Source organism: Chiroxiphia lanceolata, chromosome 3, assembly GCF_009829145.1.
Source record: "Chiroxiphia lanceolata isolate bChiLan1 chromosome 3, bChiLan1.pri, whole genome shotgun sequence".
Taxonomy (NCBI): domain Eukaryota; kingdom Metazoa; phylum Chordata; class Aves; order Passeriformes; family Pipridae; genus Chiroxiphia; species Chiroxiphia lanceolata.
In genome coordinates, this window is record NC_045639.1 from 30969277 (window position 1) to 30989708 (window position 20432).

Consider the following 20432-nt stretch of genomic DNA (forward strand, 5'->3'; position numbering starts at 1 on the left):
TTTTAAGAGAAACATTAGTCCAACATATGTTGGACGACTTTGTACAAAGATGTAGTGGCTTATCTACTGCAGTTTGTTTCTTTCTTCCTGTCTTTCTGAAGATTATTCTAAATTAACTGAGTAAATTAAATCATTCCAAAATTATTTTGGCACTATCCAAACAAGTGCCTCATCTCCTGTGTTTATGAACCAGCAGCTCTATTATACAATTTAAGAATCTGCAGCTGTTTTGCTTCCACTTTTTTGATAACTGAATCACAGTGAGCCTCGCTGCCAGTTATCTGTAAAACAGGTACAGTCCCTGCTGTGTGGAACCATTTTGTTTCTGCTGGCTAACAGAAATGTTCAGTGCTTGACAGGAGTCTGTTCTTTTCTGCCTCTTACCCTCTGGTTAGCAGAAGATCAAAACAGAAGTAAACCAACAATAGTACCAAGAAAAGAATTTCAACAGGTTATTCAGATTTATACAGAATTAAACTAAAAACAAGGATGTGGAAAAATAAGCACAGTAACTAGGAAGGAAATTTATGCCCTTATTAAGGAGCAGTCTATGGCAGGCCTCAACAATATGCTACACTCTCAATTCCATGTGTTCAGCAGCACGAGGCAGCACTCTGGCTAACCAGCTAACTTAGACTCTTGTTTCCTGGCTCAAAGTTTTACTGCTGTGGAGGCCACTTGTGAGCAAGCATCTCTTCAAATTGAAAAACAGACAAACATCAGTACTTGCCAACATCAAATTAAAATTGCAAAAAACCACATTTTGCCTTCACCCATGCCTGAGGTTAGTACTTGCTGCAGAGTCCCCCTCAAGAGCAGCAGCGAATACACAACTGTTAAGTCAACCTGCATTCTGGGAAATTGTAACTTGTTACAACACAACCCAGGCCAGGAAAACTCCAAGAAAATCTTTCCTCTCCACACAGGCAAGAAACACGGCTAGCAACTGTTTGATCAGAATGAACCACAACTGAGCAATTATTTTTTAAATGTGATCAAACTGGAAGGTTTCAACATCTTCCCATTCTACTAAGCATCTACTCTGGCCAAAGAACACAACCCCCCCCAAGATTCCAATCTCAGAAGCACATAAACTAAAGGGCAACCTCCCTCAATGGCACTCTACTGGAAGCTAAAACTAGGCTGACTTTCTGGGCCCATTTTTCTCACCACCCCACTGACTGCCAAGAAGTTCTGGACAGGTGGAACCTGCAGTACAGACATGCCCATTAGGATGTGGCCTACAAACAGTAAACAATTCTGCTGCAGAGCTGGCACACTATACTAATTTTTCTTTGACTGCTGACTAGAAGTGGATCTAACATGACAGATGTGAAATTCCTTTACTGAGCATCTAGAATATCTTTGTATCTCCCATGCAATTCTAACAGAAAGACCACTGCAGACTTCTGTGTGTTGGCTTTACACAGCAAGTGGTACCAGAACCACCTTTTGCTGTAAAATACTAAGACTCTGCCATAAAATTAAGCTATGCTTTCTGTGCAAATAATTTCTCTGGATTAAAAGTTCACAGCTCAGTGTCTTTTAAAACTGTACACAACTTTATTTAATAGCAATGTACATCTGGTCAAGTAATTAAGAACAGGCCTAGCAATTTGCAAATTAACAACCTGCCTTTTTCCAAAATACATTTCCAGAACTCTGTGTCATATTTCACTCACAAATTCCCTGCCCCTAGTTTTGAAGCAAGTCTGTGGTAACCACCCCAGTTATCACCCCACTGAGACACCAACCTAATTTTCAGATCAAGGATCACAGGCAATTGATTTTGGACTGCTTACAGAAATACTGTAATGGAGTGCAACTTGAAGAACAAAATTCCTGCAATTCTTTGATGATAAAACTGCCTCCTACATCTAATATTAAATAAACACCTTATTTCAATACAATCATTATCTATCGTAACACACTAAACTATTGAAAGGTCCATCCACCCCAAACTAGAGAACATTGCTGTCTGGAGAACATGCCTACTGTACTGTCACCTAGAAATGTTTCACAGAAAGCTGATTTTCTGCTAGTAGTGTTGATATAAAGGTTATCCAGTTAGAGGCACAAAATGAGAATTAATTTAAAAATTTCTCTTTTTCACTGAAGCTTGCAAAGTGCATCAGCAATTAACAATTCCTATCACTTCTCCCAGTTTGCTGTGTGAAAAGGCTCAGAACTCGTCTTACAAATTGCTCTTTTGAAGATCAAAGAGAAGCTGAATTTGTCTGTGTGTGCTTTGGATGAGTTTGTAATTTAATGGAACTTTCAGAGGAGGCTTGGCAGCACACTCATTTGACAGCCCCAGGGTACAGGATTCAGGGGAACTCTGTGACTCTTCCCTTCTGAGTTCCTTCCTTAGCTTTAATTGGCACCTCATTAGAAATTAATGAAAATGACATCCTCTGTTCTTCCTGCTCCAGGCATAGTATGCTACAAAAAGGCCCATCACAATTCATAACACATTCAATTTATATAGCAATGGCTCTTAAGCATTATTTATGAGATGTGAATTTCATGTCAGCAGTTAATAACTTGAACAGAGCGGAAGAAGAATGAAAAAAGATCTTGAGAGTCTGCATGTATGAAAACAAACAAATCTTTCTATATCTGAAAAATGTTGTGTTTGAATTGCTGGAACTCCCTTCTCAGTAGTGAGTTGTTTTTCTTCACAGCAAAGCCCTGCAGCTCTGTCAAATCTGTCTAAAATTCCATGTACTGTCAAGGGAACAATCTCAGCAGCATCACCTCTCTCTGGACAGGTCTTACAGGAGACAGTAAAGCCAATATAACAGTCTCTCAAAAATTTCTGAATTGGTGTAAAGCAGCAGCCCACTCTCTCTGTTCCCTTTTCAAAAAAGCTGTCTCCCAGTAGGTGGATCAAAATTTGCAAGCATGTCTACATTAAAACATTGTCCTGTATGTATGTACACACTTTCCTTTCCACTATGTCTCACTAAAAATCTCACTGGAAGAGTTACCAGAACACATCATCAAAAAAGGAGATGATTTCCAGTACTTTTAACATTAGGACAAGAAGAGGTGTAACAGCAAACAATAAAATTGCTGTTCCGTGGTGTTAATTTGGATTTTAACAACAGTGTTTCAGATACAGCTTTGGAGCATTTGTATGTGGTAAATCCTTTTTCTTTAAATCCAAGCAAACACATATATTTGTCATTCTGAAGATGATGTCTGTCTTTCCATTAATTCTGACTATCAGAATTTTTTTTAATGTTTCAAGTTGAGTTTTTCCCTACATTTTTTTCGCATTGCTTCAGTTAAGGATTAAGATGACAAGAATTTAACAGCAGCAGTTCAAAGTGCAGATCAAACGATGTTCTACCTTGACCACTACTTTTGAAGAACGTATGTGCTTATTTTACACCGGTTGATTATATCTCACCACCTCCATGAACAAGCATCATAACCTGTGCTTCACGTTTTGACAAAAAAGGATAACCCGATCACATATGGATCTAAGAAATATTTTAAACGAATGAGAATGTAACATATTTATTCTGTTCCATTTCCCATCACCTTCTCCCCAGGGTTTTTCATCTGTTTTGTCACTCATGACCTAAAGCAATCTAATTTTACAGATAGCAGGGCAAGTTGCTGAGAACGGTTTCTTTAAAATGACAACAGCCACGTGCTGATATCAACAGTCAGGTGATGTGAAGCTGATATGACCTGTGTTGCTCAGAGGCAGAGTTTTGTTTGCTTCTTATTAATATGACTATTAAAAGTAAGTAGCACAGTGTATGCCTACATTCACATCACGAGAGCATTTCATTATAAATAACACACACTTACTGCATAGAGTGTTAATGAAACCTTATAACTGCACAGATAAACCAAAGATCTCTAGTTTTTTTCAGCTCTGTTGTAATAGACTCCTGCCTTCTACTTCTCTCATTAAATGTGTGGAATAGAAATGTTTGTAATACAAACTTTAAACTATATAGGATGTAATATATGAATGCAGATTTTAATTTTGTCACTTATTGCTGAGGGACCCAGAATTTTTTTTTATGTTCATGTTTTATTTAGACATTTTATGAACTTTAACAGAAATATTTCCGTAAAGCTATACATATCCAGTAGAAACAATTTAAAGAATAATTCCTACAACATTTATATTGTAACAGTATTGAATTATGGAACCACTTCAAGAAAACCTGAGAGGAACCAACCAGATATATCTATAATCCAGTTTACAAGAAAAAAAAAGGCAGGTCTTATTTTATAATTTTAAAAACACTACTGATTGATAGAAGGACTTCTTAAGAGTTGCTTTCAACTTCATTGCTCTTACACAGCTCCAATATTGCAGAATGCAGGAAAGATTATTGATATAGCATAATGGCTAAGCAATCTTTTCTCCAATACTCCCCAAAGCTTTTTACTGTCTTGCTCCCAATATTAGGGAGGATTCTTCTATTTCAGTCAGGTACCTGTGAGCAGCCTCAGTCATTCTAAATATGACAGGAGCAGAACAAGAGCAGAAACTCCTGCCTCTGTCATGCTGAGCAGGAAGAGTCATACCAAACTGTGTCACTGATAGCTCTGAAACTCTTCAGTTTCATAAGACTGTTACCAGATACTTCAAAGTATCCTGACACGATTTCCGTAACAAGAATTTCAATATTACAAGCTTTTGATTTCATGTTTGGTGGTATCAGAGATAACGGATGCTAGGCAGTGCTCCAGTATCTGAAACAAGGCCTATCTCATGTCCAAAAGAGCACTACACAGCAGTAATCTCTACAGGCTGAAGACAGACAGATGCTGAAGAAGAGAACAAAATCTTTGCAGCTTTCTATTGCTTCTCTTCACTTGGTTTTGGGTATTCAGTATTCAATAACTGGGTCTTTGTAACTAGCTTATCCAACCCTTCCTCTCTACACCGGTGCTCAGGAGGACATGCCTTCTATACAGAAAATGTTTTTAACACAATATTTTATATTTTACAGGAGCAATGTTAATTGCACTTATTGGCTATGCAAATCCTCTGGAAATTATCCCCCTGCTGAGACACAGTGGAGTAACTAAAACAAACTTCTCCAAATGTATCGATACAAGCATTGTCAGAGAGCACAATGCAAGCTTTCAACACATGATTATATGAAAAAATAATTAGCAGGTAAAACTACCACGTGCATCATCCCTGGGTCTAATGAGCACACTTCACAGTTCACAGTTATGAACATAACTCATGAAGGAGAGAACATCTCTGGAACCTAGTCACATTAATTATTGTTTCAGAAAGATTATTTGCATTTAATATGAAACTGCAAATTAGATTTCTGCATGGGAGTATTGTCCTCAATTCAACTGCCTGAACAGTGTCATCAACTTTGGTAAAGCCAAGCTAGATGATTTTAAGTGTATCATGAACAACAAGTTTTCCCTCAGCAAGAACTAACTAACATGAGAATGAAAATACTTTCAGTTAGAAGATTTTAGGTTTAAGGTTTTTAATAATAATGTAACATGCAGAATGCAGATGCTGACCTATGTTCCTTTACACCCTGTAAAAACCTTCTGATCTTTTTATACTTCCTGATGTGTTTCTTCTCTTGTCAAGTAGCTGTGATGCTCTCCCATCTTACAGGGATTTATGAAGCTAAAGTCATTAACATCTGAGATCTCTTGACACAAGGCAGTATATCAAGGCCAAAATTTTAAAGGGGAAATTAGACAGCAACTAATTATAACTTTTTGCTACCAGTGGAAGCTACAGGTTCTGTTTAAAGTATCTCTGAAAGACAAAAAATGCAAGTGTTCTCTGTATTTCCACCTCTGATATGGATCTGAGCACAGCTGCATTAGAAAGCCAGACACTACTGACAAACAGTACTCACCACAGCGACATGATCCCAGTTCCTGCTGTACTAGTTCCAGTTTTGTTTGGCACTGGAAGCATCGACGTCTACTCTTCTGTTTGGATCGACTGGTTTCTTCAGGCCTGTCATTACTGTCATCCAGTAGCCGTGGTCGTTTCACAGGAGAAGCCTCACTCTCCGACTGTGAATCTGTTGTATTCACAACAAATATTTTAGGAAAAATATTAGAACTTCCTTGCTGAGGCATCCCTTTGGGTAGACTGAAGGTATATTGCTTTCAGTTGGGATCACGACCAAGCAGTGTGATTCTTCCCATCCTACTGCATACACATGTTTTCTTAACAACAAAAGTGAGCATCAAGTAAAGGACAAATTATCTTTGTTCCCTATAAGAACCCCTCCTGCTGTCAATACCAAATATAAAATGAAGTGATTAGCTTCCTTCCAGCCAAGGCTGGGTCATGTAGAGATACATGTAGAGCACACACCATCCTAAACAATTGCAGGCTTCATCTGTCATCTCATTTAGCTTTTCCTGTGTGCCTTCTTCATTCTCCCCATACAAACTAACTGAAGGATGCTGCTGATGAAAAACAAGTGCACACAGGTTCAACCTATTTCCTCCCTGGGTAGAAGGGAGATTTTTAAGGCACAGCATGTAAAATATAACTCTTATGACTGAAGGCGGTACATGAAAGCACCATACTGTGCTTCCCTCTCTTTCCACATGGCTAACAATTTAAATGTAAATTAGTATACACTAACAATATAAACCCAAACTAAATAAGCATGACCTGTATATACCTCCTATAAATTCCAAATGCTTAGCCATTTTGAAAGAATTAGAATACTATTTGCATTAATAACTTTATAAATTCCAGATTATAAGAAAATAGTGTGTAGAAAGCCTTAAGAAGTTAGAGGTTCAGGACAGTCTCACTTCAGGTAGTGCAGTGCCTCCTTTTGTCTGTTTGTGGGTTTTTTTGGGTTTTGTTTGTTTGTTTGTTTGTTTTACAATGGAGAGTATCTTGACCAGGGTTCTAGAGTAGCACATGAAATGCACATTACTGACTGGAACATGGGATGCTCAAGCCTTGTTTTTATGGCATGTCAAAGGCAGAAGATTTCAGTGGATCTGCTGCTCTGCAATCCAAATCAGGACAGGTTAGATAAGACATTTTCCCTCCCCAAACCTGTGCACAGTAGAATCAGTGCTGTGTTTCTTTGTAATAGGAACTGTAAACAAATTTAATTCCAACTATACTACAAATGATATAATTTTTTGTAGTGCTGCTGAAAGCCATTATTGCAATTGGTCAGCATTCTAGTGCACGATGGTGATCAAGGAAAAAAAATTAGTTCAGTTAAATCCATTTTGAAAGGACATTAATCCAACAAATAACAGGGTAACTACATCTTTTTGGTAGGATGGTAACCTATTGAACATGTTTGTACCATTATTTTAAGATTCCAGTGCTTATGTCTACTTTGTGTAGCTATTCTGGATCAGGCAGGAAAAGGTAACTGTCCGTATTCTTGATATATCAGCTATATTACCTGATCCCCTGCTTCTCAACATCGTGACTTTCCTGGAGCAAACACCTTAAGGAAGTAAGACTAGAAATACCTGCTAGCTTCTCCCTTGGGTATGCTCTGTTAACTTTCCCTGGATACTCACATGCGATACAGACTAAGCCACATTTCCTACCTGTGTTTCAGCCCTTGTGTCACAGTGTTTTTCCAGTTGCTGGACTCCAATGTTACACCATTACAAATACACAATTTGCCTCACTGGAGCCTACTTTATTTCTGTCATATTGCTCTTAAGATATGCTGAAAATGTGCCTGGCTTCACAATAAGTACAAAGTCTCTGTATCTCACATTTCATAGTAGAGTGAACTGCTTTCTGCACAGTATACAGGTGATAAGTTTTTATTAAGCTGCAATGATTTTATCTGATATGTGTCTCAAGACAGATGCCTTTTTGAGCAGTGGCATAGATTAAAACTTACACCTCACAAAATACCTATATTAGGTCTAAACTGACATTCAGTACATAACATACTCCACCTTTGCATGCTTGACTGTGCAGGAGCCTTGACAAGAAAAAGAAAATAGTGCATCATGAATTAATATAGTTATGGAACAACTAGTCCTGTCTTAAATCTCTGCAGAAGATGATCCGAGGGAAAGATCCTCTGAACAGAGTGCCTGACACTGAACAGAGATCCTGTCTCATGCTCCAAGGCCAACAGTCCTATCACACAGACACTTGTTTTCAGAGTGCCTAGAAGACCAGGTTAGCCTTGAGTGAAGGATGCCCCCTTTAAAAGGCAGCTTGTGTACTCTAACCTGGATGACTCAAGTGTTCAATAAAAACATGTTCCAGCCACCTTGTTGCCAAAGATGGCAAACATGTTTTGTAGTTTATTTGAACGGTTACCTCCCACATCTTTACTTCTGGAAACATACACCATTCTGGTAGTTCTCAGAAGCAAATCTGGCATTCTGAATTAAGCCGATGGAAACCATAGTGGTCTGCTTGTAACAAAATCCAAATAAGGGATTCATGGTATGAGTCAAATAGTGTCTAATCAGTTAATGAAACCATGTGTCTTAAAGAGAAAAATAGCTACCCCAAGACAGGCTAGTAGTCCTACGAATTAAAATATTTAATTATACACTTCCTGTTAATTGGTAATGGCTAACTGAATATTAGCATAAGTTGGTTAATATCACAGGAGTGAAAATTTAGCTATCTCATTTTTTAAAATGCGTATGTTTCTGCCATAAATTAAAACACTTTTAATACTGAGGTAAACTTAGTTTGACTCTCCTGGACTGCACCATGCCTTGAACACATGAGCCCCAGCTCATCCTCATTACAAACAAGATCAACAGCACAGGTGCTTACATCTTCTCATAGGCAAGTACAATCAGCAAGGAGAAAGCACGGATCAGAAATCTGGAACTTTTAGGCTCAGTCTAGTGTGCATTTCTTCCAGATCACGTTGCCTTCCACCATACTGACACAAGCAATACACAACACAAATCTTCCAGCACCTGGAATCTTTCAACAATAAAGTTCAGAGATCTGATAGCAAAAGGAAATTGCCATACACAGCCTTACTACCTGGACTGCAGCAGAAAAAACCCTCTATGAACAGGCTGAAGTGCTGAACTTCCCTGGATCAAGAGTAAATTCCCAGCGTGAACCTTTAAACAATCAAAAAGGGCTATAGAGAAGAGGATTCTCTCAGCCAGTGACTGACAGTGGCTTTCCTCAGAAGGATGGTTAGTGCAACAATAATTGCTTCTGCCTTTGCTTTTAAGAAACATTTTCCACATCCATTTAGCATTATACCTAACCCAACAAACACCCAGTCTAAGAGAAAAAAAGAATGCTCTCCTTTTACCTGCAGATGTCAAAAATCATTAAACTTCTCTGCAAAAATGAAGAAAAACAATAAAGATGAGAGATCTCCAAATTTCACAAAGAAACTGCTCAGCAGAGTAACTGCCACTGAAACTCTCTCACTGCAGTTTTATTTCAGAGTTAAAAAATTAGGATTCTTCTAATCGATATCTGATGATGGAGATTCATCTAATTGTGGTGACTCTTTAAAACACCCATTTGAAATGAGAGAACAAAGTAATTCAGCTGAGGAAGACAAACTGGAGGCTTGTCTGGAATTGACAAGCAGAGCAGTGTTCTTAAAACTCTTATGTCATGGACAGAAACTCGTATTTGTTCCTCACTGTTCTCATCTTCATTACTCATGTTCTCCCTTCAAAATTTTTCAAATAAATGGCGTCTGAGCTGAATTCCACTCTCTTTCATGCCATTTTTTGGGGAGGGTGAGATGCTCTAGGTCCAACAGAGACCTGGGCTGAGAAAATGTAACGGGGAAGGAGGAAGGATGGAAGAGATTGGAAAACAGTGAGAGAAAGAGGATCCCTCCTCTGTTGCTGCTTGCTTCAAGAAGATGAATCTGTTTAATCTCTGGTTTCACGACAGCTTTTGAGGCACTCAGGGTTTTTTTCTTTTCATAAAGAACCCATCACACTGACAGACTGGCATTTATGATCTCAGCTGTCTGTGCAAACACGAGAAAGAGCAATATTTAATGAAGCCTGCCATCTCCTCTGAAACTATTTTAAAAGAAGCTTGAGGTGTTAAAAACTCTGTCCCTAAAGAAACTTACACAGTAACAGACAATAACTATGAAACAGGGATTAACTACTGTTTCAGCAATAGCTTGTTGCCAGTTTCTACTTGATTTTTTTTCCCCTTCATTATTCCATTCTTAGATGAGGGATTACTTAATTCCCTGGCATGTCGACTATGCATTAGAAATTTCATCTAGAGGAAATTTACAAATCTTTCCTATCACATTTACCAGAATCATCATTTAAAATCACCTCCTCTACTTCAAATGAACCTAAAATTAACATAGTTGCTCTAAAACCTGTTTGCTTGTTGACTATTAAAGAAGAGACAGAAATTCAAGATTAACACCTTATGAGCCAAGTTTGACAACTGTGACCACTTCAGTCCCTCCCTGTTGCTGTATAGTGCTGTGGAAAAAGTTATTCTGAAACTCTGGTATTTACATTGAAATGAACATCTCACACAATCATGACTGCATCTCAAAGCTGTGCTCTTCTTCAGAAGTACTCATGCTCACAAGAAATTTATTTCTTTTGTGAATTCACCTAAGTTTTTCTTAAAACACTCCAGACAGATGTCTCAAAAAATCTTACATAAACCCTTTGGTAATATCTAACCACACAATCTTTTCTAGTATCATCACAGTGCCCTTAGCATCACCATTTCAACAATTTATTATTTCTCCTCCACAGAGTTTAAAAGCAACTTCACTAAAACTCAATGTCCCTAAACAGTGTGGAATAGAGAGACCACATAGGAATAGTCTCTACAGAACTCACATCCCATCAGTCGCTGCTTTGCCTCAGGAGGCTCTCCATGAAATCACACTGGAGACTATAAATAACCCCCACAAGTTGCATTACGTAAGTTATTATTTCTCATCCATCACCACAACCATGCAACAGTAGCTGTTTCCAGCTCTAATGAGTAAAAACAACCAATAAAAACCCCACACAACTTTCAGCCTAGCTGTTTGAGATACATAATTGAAAGAATTGCTGCAAGATGTTCCAAATGCAAAACATTACTGATGCGCTTCAAACTCTCACAGAAAAAAATTCACCCTCCTCCTTTAAAATACAGATTAACAAAAAAAGATTCTGTTATAGACAATAACTTGAAGTGTTGGATTTTATTCAATGAACAATAAAAAATAGAAAAGAAAAAAAAAAGAAAAAGGAGGGACTTATCATGTATTGCTTTGAGTGTAAGCAGTATTTTTGAGCTCAGTGAATGGCTTCATTTCTACAAAAGGAGAACTGGCATACATGACACGTGTTTCTAGGAAAGAGGAAATATATAGATATATATAGATATATGCATATATGTGAGTGAGTGTGTATTAATGCTGGCATATGATTTCAGGAAAGCAGGAAAGTGTGGGAGCATAACCATACATACAGTTTTGGTAACATTCCACTTGCACATAAGAGAACACTTTTCTACTGCAGGGGAGACCGGACACTGGCACAGGTTGCCCAGGTGGGTTTGTGCAGGCTCCATTCTCAAAGGTACTCCAAACCCAACTGGACATGGCCCCCAGCCTGCTCTAGGGGATTCTGCTCTGAGCAAGGAGGTTGGACCAGTCTCCAGAGGTCACTACCACTCTCAGCCTTTCTGTAATTCTGAGATTCATGGACTGGAAAACAAAATTTAAAAATCAGATACTAATTCCTTCCTATCTTTCACATTTTTAGTTTTCCTCTAAACCTGTATTGTCAGTATTATCATTTGTCAAAAGGGAAGTATACTATACCGCAGTGTTACCTAATGAGGCTACTAACTACCATCTCTAATGAAACAGAAGAGACTAATCTTGTTGATGTTGAAAACTGTATGACAAATAGTGAACTACATAGGCTCCTGCATGCATTTTAGCTAAGTTATAATTAGAAAAAGTGTGAAAATGCCTATTATCTTTTCTTCTCAATAAAATTCATAATTGTTAAATTAAGCAAAAAGCTAATTAGTTTTCATTTCATATTTAGGATCCTATACTACACCTGTTTTATGGTTAAGTTTTTGAATTACTCCCCCCATACTCTCTGATGTCAGCATGTCTTTAGTTAATAGAAATATTCATTTATTTCTCAACCAATTTTACTCATATACCAAACTGATTCAAATAAGCACATATTTAAATGTATTCAGCCTCCTGTAACGTACAGTTCCTTTGATGGATTAACTGAGGGCATTTCAATTAGTTAACACTTTTCCTAAGGCAATGGCCACTTCTATTGCTGCTCACTGAAAGAAGGATTTTGTTTGTTTAGATAACTAGTTGAATGGGGTTCCTTGCCTGACTAACACCAATGGGCAAAAGAGCCCACAACAACAGAGCTTGTGAAGAGAGAACAGGTTGGACAGTCCTGCAGAGCACCTGGAACATGTTTTAAAACAGCTGCTGACAGCAAAATCATACACAGACGGTGCTGCTGGTGTGTGCAGGCATGAGACTGAATTCCTGTTGTCTTGATTACTGGGGCCAACTGATGCAGGGTAGAAGCCTGTTACTATTCTAAGGATGTTAAGGGAAGCTGGTTTAGGTTGTTGCTGTAATTTTTTTAATAGCTAACAAACAGCATATCAAGCCCTTCGTATTCAGACTATTACCAAGAATGACCCTTGAAAAGGCCAGAAGAGGAAAACAGGCCAGAAGAGGAAAAAGGGCCAGAAAAGGAAAAAAGGCCAAAGCAATGGTTTTCAAAAAAATATTTTATGGGTGTCAATTTGAACTTCTTTTCTCATTATGAAATTATGTATTTTAGCAGCACAGGGTTAGGGTTAGGACAGGGACAAAGGCAGATTCTGGTGACAGTTAAAGCTGAAGAACAAATGACATCATAAGTGGCTTGAATAATCAGAATAGGATTATTAAGTGAAGGGATAATGCACACACACAGATAGCTAAATGGAAGAATGGACACAAGAAGGAAGAAAAAAGCTGTAACACGGGAATATACATAATTAAAAGTTATGAAGGCAAATAATAAACATCCTGGCTATTCCACAGCATGTAGTAGTACATGCATATTATATATATGAATACGTATGTAGAAATACATACAAATAAGCTCACACTGGTTCTGATAAAATGAAATTCAAAAGCATTCAGCAATATTATAGTTTTGGTTTTGCTGACTTTAATGAGAGTTCTCTTATGCTTTGTGAAATTCTCTAATATTGGATTAACGAGAATAGATAATGCTATAAATATTGCATATTTGCTAGTCAGCTCCAGAGTGCATAAATAAGCAGTGCTGCTCTGCCTCCAAATCCTAGTGGTATACTCCAGCTATATCCTCATCAATCAGATGGTATACAGTATTTAGGAAGGTAATTCTTCAAACTAATAGCCTAAAACCAGTTCTACATAGAAAACAGTTGCTCTGTTACTTTTCTTTCATACACTGAGTTTTCCTTAGTAGACCCTTCCCCGCATTGGTGTAATGAGGGTTTTCCAAGGCTAAGACAGAGATTCAGAAGAGGAATTGTAAAAAATCCTTGTCTGCTAGCAGTGAAAAAAAATACATATTTTCAATATTTATCTTTCAAAAAACTGATCTGTCATTAACTGCAAAACCTCAGTGATGCCATTAGCAACAGAAATCTTGCAATGAGAGACCACAGTTCCAAGGACTGTAACTGATTAATGTCAAGGAAAAAAACATAGGAGCTTTTATATTTTGATAAAAATATTACTGAATCCATTGTGAGTAGATTCTGAAACGTACAGTTAATCTATCTTCAAAGTACACTTGGTTTTGATTCCGTTATTTTAAATAAAGCTTAAAAATCAGCTTATATTTTGTGTTACTTTTTCTAGCAATTTTTGTGGGGGGAAAACAACAAATCCTGGCATAGAAGACAATTCCTGTACACCTGACTGCTGTCTACGCTGGATTTTTTAGTGAGCAGTTCTTACTATTTGGAAAAGAGGTGTTTGGGAAGCTTCCACATTCACCTGAACCAAAGACTAGGTCTACATAAAGGGAGAGGTAGAACAGACCAGTGAAACTGGGAGGATGCAACAGTACGTGCACTGTCTTGTATCTTACATCCAGCTCTTTTTCAACGCTCTTTTGCCCCAAGATGTTGCACTCATTAGTTATTCCCTGAAGTTCATGTTATGCAAAACGACTTGGAACAGGAACAGGCAAAAGAAGTAACTTGTATGTTCACTCAACGGTCATGCAAACAAGTTCCTCACTTTGCAGGAAGATACACTTTCCCCCATGTATGCTCAACAGACTAAAGAATACTTCCAAGAGACTCTAAAATTACCTTCATATAGTTTTAAGGCACTTGTGAAAATTAGAATCTAAATGAAACTACTGAAAACTTGTTCTTAGAAGCTGTCTGATGCTCACTGAAATAATTAGTGAGAATAAAGACCTTTACCAAGAGTCAGATGAAATCTTTGGGGCTCTGCCCTCATATCAAAAAGTACAGCAAGAATAGGATCACGGATTAGCATCCTGCAGACTACATTTATTTTAACATAGTAAAAAAAAATAATTTTAAAAGTAAATATAAGTGGCTATTTGTTTCAAATATATTTCAGGCCAGTTATTTAATGCTGAACTTCTTAAAAAAAATTCTCCAGTGCAATAAAATAACAAATTAAAAATTATAAAAATCTGTGTCTCATTTGCTAAATCATACAGTAAGGAAGCTGCTTGATCTGTATAGACGACATCAGGGTGTTGACTGCTGAGGTAAAATCAATTCAATTCTTCAGCCTGACAGGAGTCAGGTTTTTAAAACTTAATGATCTCAACTATTCTTTGCGACATCCTCCATACTGTCTTGCTATTGGACAAACCCAATCAAAACTAAAGCAAACCCTAAGCTCCCCCCATTCTGTTCCAATAGGCTGTAGGTGGGAAAAGCAAGACATGTAACCCTAATTTTTTTGCCCTTCAAATTAATGGAGATGTGGTTTATTTAAAGCTATTCCAGCTGTCTGTGGCCATGAAACAAGGAATTCAGGGCTGCTGAATATATGTACATTCTTTGATAGTAACTATTGTCAAAGGTCACTTAACTGATCACTGAGAACCTGACAGTTTTGAAATCACTAAAAAATATTGAAGATAAAGTTGCTTCATTTTAAGCAAAATATACATAAAGGATAAAATATTTACTCTTTCAATGAACTTGAGGACAAATCCTTTGTCATAATTCCCTAAGACTCTAGTAAAAAGATGGTAATATCTGAATTCTATAAGACAATGATCTTGAAAACGTACAATTTTGTATTTGGCAACAATTTCACCAATCAGACTGAAAAATACCTATCAGACCATAGAAAAGTGTGGTAAGAAAGTGCTGAGGGCAGCAGCACATATTTTTTCAGGACAGGAGAGCCTCATTTACCAAAGCACAGGTCACTTACCACACCCATGGCCATGGAGAATCCTGCTGCACGGACTGTTCTCCCATTTCTTTGCCTTGCACTGACCATCCCAACTCTCCCACCTGTCCAGAAGTCTCTCTCCTGGCTCTTCTCTTCGAGGCACTAAATGCTGGCCTGTACTTTTAGAGCCTGCTGGCCTCAAGTCTAATCAAGTGTTATGAATGTTACTTGAGGTTAGACTAAATACCTTTAATCAGTCAGATCATATTTATTTTCTGCTAGTGTCACTGAAAAAATTAGGTTGGAAGGGATTTCAGGGGTCACCTAGTCCAGCCTCTTGTTTGATGCAGAGTAAATATCAAGGTTTTATAAACACCTTCCAAACATTGTCTAAGTATCTGTAATCCATTGGTACACCATATGAAAGAAGGCTTTCACAGGCACATTACATTTTTTGTCCCTTGGGACACTTCAACTATCTAGCTTTCTCACTTTATGAACAATGCAAAGAAAACGTGCACCTGGAAACCAGTAAGTATGAAAGTGAATTTCAAAGAAATACTATGAAAAGTTTCCATTCATTTCAGTTTACTGTACTTTAACACAAGCAGATGTAAGTACTCCTGTCCTAATACCATAAGATACAAAAATAATCTATTTATTTTATCCTGACTGTACTCAATAGACAAAGATAGGAGTCACTGTTTTGACTTGCTGTCATGCTGCTGCACACCTTTTCATTTCCAAATGCTGTATTTTTTCCACTACTCAGAAAAAAAATATCTTCAGAAGTAAACAGCATGAGTGATTAATGTATGAACTATGAAGATGCCTGCAAAACTTCTCTTTAGATCAAAGCAAGTACAGGATAAATTTCAAGGTATTTTTTTCACCACAGTTTTGGAAAGAGATGATTTAGACATCTAGCAAAGAAATGTGCTAGACTGTGATATATAAAAATCAAGGACTTTTAAAAAAAATATTACCTATTATTGAGTGTTAACAAGCTTTTATAAACATTCCCAGGAACCGCTGAAGTTTTTAAAATTCAGAAGCAAGGATCACCATAGCTATAGCTGACTTTTAACAAACTTTTTGATATATTGGCCCAAAACTCATCGCTCTGGATTCTCCAAACACACTGGTTGTAAATCATTTAGTCTAAAATGCACAGGACGCAATCAGTGTAAAAGAAAGTTCAGGTGAACCACACCCACTATTTTTTATGAATGAGAGTGACTTTTTAAAGTTGAAAATGGTGATAGTGAAAATAAATCATACAATTAGAGCAAGTCCTTAATTTTGTTTACAAGTATGACTATTATGATCTTTACCATTAGAAGGATTTTAATTTATAATAATCAAAACACTTTGAGAGGGCTCTTAGATAACCAGTAGGAGTGGAAACCAATCTGTCCACCCTGACAGATACAGAAGCACAGAACACATAATACAGCATGTCACAGAAATAGGCAATAAGATGAGGTAGTAAAAACCCATCAACATACATCACCTGATCATGGTACAGTGTCATCTCCCAGCCTCTATTAGCTCTTGCAGCATCAGTGCAAGTCCCAGACACTTTATCCTGTTTATAATTGCTGATGAGCAGTAATAAGGCCTCCATGCCTCAGCTCCTGTCCGTTCCACTTCAACACCCACCTATTAGGTTGTAACTTTTATTTACAGCCTTGCTTGATGTGCTGTTCTATTAGTACAGCTGGAAACTGAGAGGAGTTGGGGGGGAAGAGTGTCCCTAATGGGCACTATTATTGCTAGGGCTGGGTGATTTATTATGCTGCTTGAAGGCTGTTCTATCATCACTTTCCTGTTGTTGAAAGAGCTCCAAGAAGGTTGGATTTCTAACACAATGCCCTCCAGAAGTCAAACACTAAAGAACACCTTAATAGTCCCCTGGAACACCAATGAAAACATACCCCAAAGTTGGTTTAATGCTATAAAGCCCCCTTCAATAATCTTTTGTGTATTTTTGCTCAGGAGCTTAACACTTCAGAGCAATTAAAAAACCCCAAATCTATTTAGTGGTATGAGGTCCTCTTGTCCTTACTCAATACATAGAGATTGATTAAAAAAAAAAAGATCATATCAGTTTAATGATTTTGTGGTTTTGGCTCTGGCTGAAAATTTGTGTACTTTTATTTCCAGAACCTGACCTTCCTGGAACTCCTAAAAGGCTATCCTCTCAATTGTACAGGTTCAGCCTCAAAGCATTTAGATTCCTGGCACTGCTACAAGCAAGAACATGTCTTAATATAAGAACATCAATAAACTAGAAACTTCAAAAAGGACCACAGGCCTGCCTAAACACTTTACCCAAGCAGTGAAAGAATTATTTTCATCTTCTAGACTCAAATTTTAAACCAGAAAACACATAGAGCAAAGAGACAGATACTCATCTTGTACAATATAAACACTACCACACCAATCTACGACAGATATTCTCATAAAATCTCAGCTATCTACACATATAACCATACAAAGTATTACAGATGCACATTTCTCATGAACTGCTACTAAGAAATAAAGTACTTAAAACCTCACTGACTTTATGGCTATAATGTATGAATTGATTGTATCATTACCACATTTTATCTGCCTGTTTCTACCACCTTTTCTATTGCACAATTAAAAATTAACTGAGCACACTCACACAGTTCCATCGATTTTTTTTCATGGTTCTTTAAGCTGCATGAAAATGTTTTAAAATCTGGCTGTTCAGAGTTGTGTAGTAAATCATCATTAAAGTTGTACAGCAGAAAAACAAGAGTAATATGCCACTTGGTACTGCACTTCCACAACATGGGCACCTGATATAAATGGGATCTGGATGCCCTGCAGACTAGAGTAAGCCTCGCAGTGTCTGCCATCAATCATCACATTACCTAACCATTAGGAAACAAATCAAAATACATAAGAGGCTATACACTAGGCCACACAGTCCCATTTTTTTCCCTACAAAGTCTTCAGATTGCTGGCTCTCAAAAACCTTTGAGGCATCATCCAAACTAATGATTGCAAGGCTTTATTCATTCCTTTCATTATAATCCTTGTCCTGTGGGCACACTGGAATAGAAATACTTTTTACCACAGTGATGATTCTGGAGAACAGGAAGAAAAACCCCACTATTTGGTGTCAGAACACTATTTTTTATCAGAACAGCTCCTACAGCATGCAGGTTGACAAGTGCATTAGGTAAAAACTTTTTTCTGTGAGAGAATTTTTCCTGTGTCTTGGCAGATTTATTGTTTTGATCTTTCTTCAATTGTTACATTCACACTAATAAAATCTGAAAGGTTTGTGTCTTCCTTAATATCCTCCTGACAGGAACTCACAAGTAGGTCAAATTTCTAATTTTCTGTCTCAAATGCTGATTGAGGGAACCTTAGGCAAAAACTATGCTTGAAGGGGGAACAGAATTATACAGATGAAATCCAACACAACATTCTTCCTTCAAAGCTCTTCCAGGTAGAAGAAATGTAGAATACTTACAAATATTGCTTCCATCACTTAAATAGCTTCATAGGAAGGGACCCTAAGCTGAAGTGAATGTAGTGTAAAAGAATGTGCTGGGTTTGACTGAGATAGAGTCAATTTTCTTCATTGTAGCTAATATGGGGCTATGCTTTGGACTTGTGGTTAAACCATGACAAATGTCTGCCTTCATTGTATGCTGCTTATGCCTGAAGATGTCACAGTACTTCTGGGTAATATTTTGTAGTCAACATTTTCTTGTCAATTCCCATGAAAACACGGTAATTTATTTTAAAAACAAAAGTTAGCTGAAAATTCATGATCTGAAGAAGAAAACCGTAACTACTGGTAACAGGTTTTTATTAATGTAAGGAGCTATAAATAAAATATGTAGATTACTAAACAAATAATGTAAAAAACATCGGAAATGGAGGTAATATAAAATCATTAGGTTTAGTTGAGTGAAGATGATAGCTGTGGTATCAAATTAAGGTCATCTCATTGGCTTCTTGCAAAACACACTAAATGAATAACATAGAAAACCATAACATATAGAGACCAAACATTAGCACAAACCAAAAATAAGAGGACTACAGAGCAAAGTTAGCCAAACATTTAATGGATATTTTTCAACATGTCTCAGCTTCATCTGCCTTATTCTAAGGAGCTTTTACTGTTGCCATTTGACACTCCAAACAGAGAACTTACATGCCTTTTTGTTAATTACAAGCATACTTAAAAAAAAATATTCTTACAGTACGCTCAGTTTACTGTATCTATAGCACCATAGCAAGCTTTTAAATTACCCTGCAATGAAAACCAGAGTGAAACATTACAAAAGCTAATATGTAAACAAAATACAGTTTAGTAATACGATAAGCAAAGCAGGTTAGTTTGCAAGGGATAAAGTGGCAAACATTCCATCTTGTTTAGGTACATCTCCATGTCTACACAGAAAAGAAAATCCAGTCTTCCTGTTCTGGAGAAGTATCTTTCAGTGTCAAACTTCCAAGAGTTCTTTGGTAAACAATACTCACAGCATTGTCACAGATTATCATGTATCACTTGAGAAGTCTGCACCTGCAGCAAGTGCAAGGTAAGGCAACTTCTCTGTAACCTTCCTTCACTGCAGAATAAGCCAATTTACAACACCACATATTTGTTACAAGCTAACAATATACATCTATGGAATAATTACAGTTCAGCTAAACAACAGTAACTGGAAATACTTTTTGGAAGAATGACTTCAGAGGAAATTTACCTTGAACTCCTTAAAGGGTCCTTAATCAAACAGGAATACCCTTCCTTTCTGTACACTCAATATGGCTCAACTGGTAATAAATGAAAATACAGGCAAAAACTATTTTGGAAAAACAGACTGCTAGAATGTTACCACTGCCTACACCCCCACCACTCCACAGGAGGTTATAGCTTCCTAAAGTGGTATGGGTGGAAAGGATCATATGACTTCTCCTTAATCCACACAAAACCAAAGCCTGAAAAAGACCTGAGCCAATGCAGGTAACTTGGCTGCCTGCCTGAATGAGTGC

General features: G+C 37.3%; 1 protein-coding gene across 3 annotated transcripts in view; it reads right to left on the reverse strand.

Moving 5' to 3' along the window:
* The window catches only part of ZFAND3 (zinc finger AN1-type containing 3), a 136978-nt gene that overhangs the window by 17777 nt on the left and 98769 nt on the right, over nucleotides 1–20432 (reverse strand). For all 3 annotated transcript variants that reach the window (XM_032684448.1, XM_032684446.1, XM_032684447.1), the window contains one exon: nucleotides 5877–6047. In XM_032684448.1, the coding sequence (XP_032540339.1) occupies nucleotides 5877–6047 (171 nt within the window). The remainder of the gene's footprint in view (nucleotides 1–5876; nucleotides 6048–20432) is intronic.